The sequence below is a fragment of the Crocuta crocuta genome, unplaced genomic scaffold (genome assembly GCF_008692635.1).
Source record: "Crocuta crocuta isolate KB4526 unplaced genomic scaffold, BGI_CrCroc_1.0 scaffold44, whole genome shotgun sequence".
Lineage (NCBI taxonomy): Eukaryota > Metazoa > Chordata > Mammalia > Carnivora > Hyaenidae > Crocuta > Crocuta crocuta.
Window position 1 is genome coordinate 4580176 of NW_027530179.1, and position 4626 is coordinate 4584801.

A 4626-nucleotide genomic window follows, 5' to 3' on the forward strand; every position below is an offset into this window, starting at 1 on the left:
AGCCTTGGAACCTGCCAGCGCTCCGAGCCTCGCCCGCGCTTCTCGCCGACCCCTCGGGCCCCCGCAGCCCGGGAAGAAGGCCACTCCGGGCCGGGCGCCAGCTCCGCAAGGCGGACCTGCAACCCGGAAAGGCGGCGCGGCGGAGCCCGGAGCCGGATCCTGCTCGGACCTGGCCCCCGCGGGCCGGCACCGCGGGCATGTCGGAGGCGCGCAAGGGGCCGGACGAGACGGATGAGAGCCAGTATGACTCGGGCATCGAGTCTTTGCGTTCTCTGCGCTCCCTGCCCGAGCCCACCCCGACCCCGGCCCCGGCCTCCGGACCCTCGGACGGCGGCGGCCCCCAGCCCTGGACGCATCCTCCGGGAACAGCCAAGGAGCCACTGGAGAAGGAAGACACAGATGGGGAGCGAGCTGACTCCACCTATGGCTCCTCGTCGCTCACTGAGCCCCTGCCCTTGTTGGGAGGCACGGAGACCGCGGACCCATCCCCACGCTCTCAGCTCCCCGCCGCGGGGCCTCTGAGCCCTCAGCAGCTGGAAGCACTCACTTACATCTCAGAGGATGGAGACACGTGAGTCTGGGGTCTAGGCTGAGACAGGGACCCCTTCCAATAGATGCCGGCTCTGGGCCTGACAGGAGCCTCAACAGGCCGGGAAGCCACCTGCCCTCAAGACACCCGCGCTGGAAGGGGCAGTCCCCACTCTTCCAAACTCCCGACTTCATTCTTAGCCCACTTTTGAGCTCTGGCGGGCCCAGACCAGAGGCCCCAGCATCGTCTCTCTGCACCCCCTTTGGAAGGTGGGCAGAGCTGGCAGGGCCCTTACCAGACACCTGGAACCCGGCTAGCAGCTTGGGAAGCCACCCAGTAACCTGCCCCTTGGAGGAGAAAATTCCCCTGCCCAGTCCAGGTTTTTAGGGTGTTTTTTTTTTTCCCTTGCTGGGGGAGAGGGCATCCTTGTTTGCTCAATATCTGGGATTCCCGGCCTCTGACCTCAGAACGCCCTGTCTCAAGGAACAAAAGATGCCAGTTACAGGTTGCCAGGAGGGGTCAGGAAGCTAAGGATGGGGGTGCTGCCAGGGTGCAGAGCTGAGGCTAGCCCCGAGGAAGAGGGGGTGAGCCAGGTTGGAGGGCTCTTGCCCCAGCAGACAGACAGGCGGCTGGCTGCCCAGCTTACTTCCTTCTCTGCTGTGAAAGGGGAAGTGAGGGCTGGAGTCAGCTTTACCGGCATCGTCTACCTCCTGAGCCCTCCAAGTCCCCCTTGCTGTCCTATCTGACCCCTTTACTTTACCCTTCCTGCCCCAGCCTCAGGTGGAGCTTGGTGGGGACTGGGCTGGAAGAGGGGGAGGGCAGGCAGTTGAAGTAAGAAACAGTTTGTGTGGAAGGGTCTGGCCAGTTGAGGATTTGTCCCTTAGGAAGAAGAAACACTGTCAAGAGAGGGGGTGGCTGGGATTTGTGGATGAAGAACAGAGTGGAGGGGCCTGGGGTCCCAGACTGGAGATGCTGGAATGAATGGGGGTGGGGAGGGTAGAGGAGGCAGCAGGTGTCTGTCTTGACCTGCTTTTTGGAGGAGATGGAAGGGTCCGAATCCTGGGTGGCCTTTGACAAAGATAGCCTGTGGACCCAGGGAGTGGGAGAGGAACGATCCCAGGCTTTTTTGTATCCTGCCCAGATCACCAGCCCTCAGGCCCAGAACCAAGAATTTGGGGGCTCCATGTGGAATACCTATGGCTGACCTTTGACCTAGGGACTGGGGACTTATGGCACTGCCATCCTTTGTTAGGCTCTCAGGGGAAGCCTTTACCATCTCTAGTAAAAGACAGGTGTTGTGTCTAGACTGTGGGGGGGGGAGGGGCGGTGGAGAAGAGGTGTCAGGACTCCCCAGGAGGTCCCTAGAGAAGAGGGGGCACTGTCTTCCCTCAGAGGTGTCTGGCCTGTAGGACTTATGGAAGTGGGGAGAGGAAGTGGGAGGAGGGGAGACAGGGAGAGAGGGAGGTGGCTGCAGGAATGTGACCTAGAGAACAGGCCCTGGCCGAGGGGATTTCCAGAGCGGTTCCTCCCTCCCTCCCTGCCTCCCTCCCTCCGTCACTCTCTCCCGGGCCTCTCCTGATGCCCGCCACGGAGCCTGCCCCCCTCAAGCTTGAGGAGCCCCCTCCCCAGCCCAGACAGGCCTTTACCCAGACAACCCCCCAAGGCAGTTCATGTCCCAAGGCAACTGTCACGGGCCTAGACCCTCCAGCTCCGGCTTTCGTTTTCCCCACCTGATGTGGGGAAACCCCAGGACTGGAACTTCCCCTCCCAACTGCCCCCTCCCACCTTAGCAAGAGGTTAAGGCTCTTCGGGCCCCCAACAAACGCACATTTTCTGCACCGCACAGACCTCCCCTTGGAAGTGTCCTCGGAGTGGAGGGCCTCTGGTGGGGCCCCGCCCCATCTGTGCTGTCTGAAGAGTGACCTTCTTGAACCCCCTGTGAAGAGGCAGCAGGACAGGATGCCTCGCTGTCTCCTGGCTCCTCTTCCAAGAGCATCTGTGTTCTCTCCGTTGGGATGTGTACCACTGAGTGGCCTGGAGTGGGGGTGACCCCGCTCCTGCCCTCTCAGTCCCCCCTATTGGGGTTGGTGGAGGTGGGGAGCTCAGCCCCGGAAACCACCTCTGTGCTACCCCGGCAGCTTTCAGTTTGGCTTTGAGCTGCACCCCAGCCAGCGGGGGCCCTGGGGCCAGAAGGGAGGAGTGGGGTGTGGGCAGGCTGAACAGGAAGGACCTAGTCCCATCAGCACCCTGCCCGCACGCCCACTCAGCCAAGGGCCCCCTGAAGGCCAGAGATGGGAACTTGGAGCTCCCACCCGCCGGATCCTGGCTTCCCTCACCAGCCCTCACTTCCTGGCCCCAACTCTCACTTCCTACACCTACCCTACCGGAGACTTCGTAGAGATTGATGTGTTCTTCCTTCTAACCCCAGACCCTAGCTCACTATGTCTGGCCCGAACCCTGACACTTAAACCCTGTTCCCTCTCCCTCTCCCAGGCTGGTCCACCTGGCGGTGATTCACGAGGCCCCAGCCGTGCTGCTCTGTTGCCTGGCTTTGCTGCCCCAGGAGGTCCTGGACATTCAGAACAACCTGTACCAGGTGGGTGGGCGGAGGGGCTGGGGTACGTCCAGATACCCACATCTGCCCTGGCAGCCATTCCCAGCAGCCACACGTGCTTACTTGGGCCGCGTGCCCGGGAAACCATATCCCAGGCCCTGGGATAGGAGCTGATGCTATTGCACGCAAGTAAGACACGCCTCTGCCCACAAGGTGCTGGCGCCTGGGCTAGGGGACTCCTGTCAACGCCCGACCTCAGAGCAGGGCGACCAGAGTTGTGACCCCAGCTGCTGTGGGATCCGGTGTCTCTGGGGACCATTAATACAGGAGGGGGCGTCTGCGTGGAGCCTTAAAAGAGGAGTAGGCCGGGTTGAGACTGCCTGCCTGGTGTCTCTGCCTTTCCTCCCTCCAGCCCTTCCTTGTCATGTGGCCCCTATGGATAATAGAGGTCTTCCCTGCCCTCAGATGTCCTTTCTTCAGGGGCCGAGGGGACCTACAAGAAGATCGGGGCCCCCTTCCCCCACCCCGCCCCCAGAAATGGGGTGGTGGGCAGTGCCAGAGGGAGGGGTTTGGAAGGTGTTTCTTGGAAGATGGGGCCGTCGCCGTTATGAGCTGCCCTCAATAAAATAAAGGTGCTGGCAGCTGGTAATTCCCGTGTCCACCCTAGCATGTTCTCGGATGTGGGAGCATGCTGCCGCAGCCCGGGACCCTTTGTGCCTACAGACAGCACTTCACCTGGCTGTACATCTGGACCAGCCGGGGGCCGTTCGGGCCCTGGTGCTCAAGGGGGCCAGTCGGGGGCTACAGGACAGACATGGTGACACGGCCCTGCATGTGGCCTGCCAGCGCCAGCACCTGGCCTGTGCCCGCTGCTTGCTGGAGGGGCGGCCAGAGCCAGGCCGAGGACCACCTCACTCCCTGGACCTCCAGCTGCAAAACTGGCAAGGTATGGGCAGCCTCGGGGCCCATGGGATGAGGAAGGGACAAGCGACAGACCCCACTGTCAGGCAAAGGAGGCTCACAGCTTGCCCACCAGTGCACCTCCAGTTCTAAGCCTGTAGGTACTCAGTACATCTTTGCTGAATGAATGAATGAATGAATGAATGAATGAATGAATTTGATTTGAATTTACTGAGAGCCTGCTGTGTGCTAAACAGAGAGCTAAACCTTGCCCTCGAGATACTTAGTTTAGCAGAGGTTAGACGAACTCCTTAATTCACGCGACAAAAACGTACTGACGGCCTTCTGGGTGCCAGACATTATTCCAGGAGCTGGACTTACATGTGTGAACAGAGAATGATCGAGGCAGACACTGAATATAAGAAGTGAGCTCTCTAGTAGGTTACCAAGCCGTAAGCTCTGAGGGAAAAGTAGAGCAGACTGCGAACTAGAATGTGAGGCGTGGGGGTGGGTGTGATTTTTAAAGAGAGTGGCCAGGGAAACCCTCAAGGAGTAGCAGCATTTGAGCAGAGGCTTGAAAGAGGTGAGGGATGTCACTTTGAATCAAGTTCTGTAGGCTGGGGTGGGGGGTGGGGGGGGGGGG

At 60.6% G+C, this 4626-nt stretch overlaps 1 protein-coding gene across 1 annotated transcript in view; it reads left to right on the plus strand.

The window, feature by feature from the left end:
• The first annotated feature begins 6 nt into the window (after positions 1 to 6).
• The window catches only part of NFKBIE (NFKB inhibitor epsilon), a 7666-nt gene continuing 3046 nt past the window's right edge, over positions 7 to 4626 (plus strand). The window contains exons 1-3 of the mRNA XM_077764873.1: positions 7 to 571; positions 3023 to 3125; positions 3807 to 4029. Coding sequence (XP_077620999.1) covers positions 198 to 571; positions 3023 to 3125; positions 3807 to 4029 — 700 coding nt within the window. The 5' untranslated portion in view covers positions 7 to 197. The remainder of the gene's footprint in view (positions 572 to 3022; positions 3126 to 3806; positions 4030 to 4626) is intronic.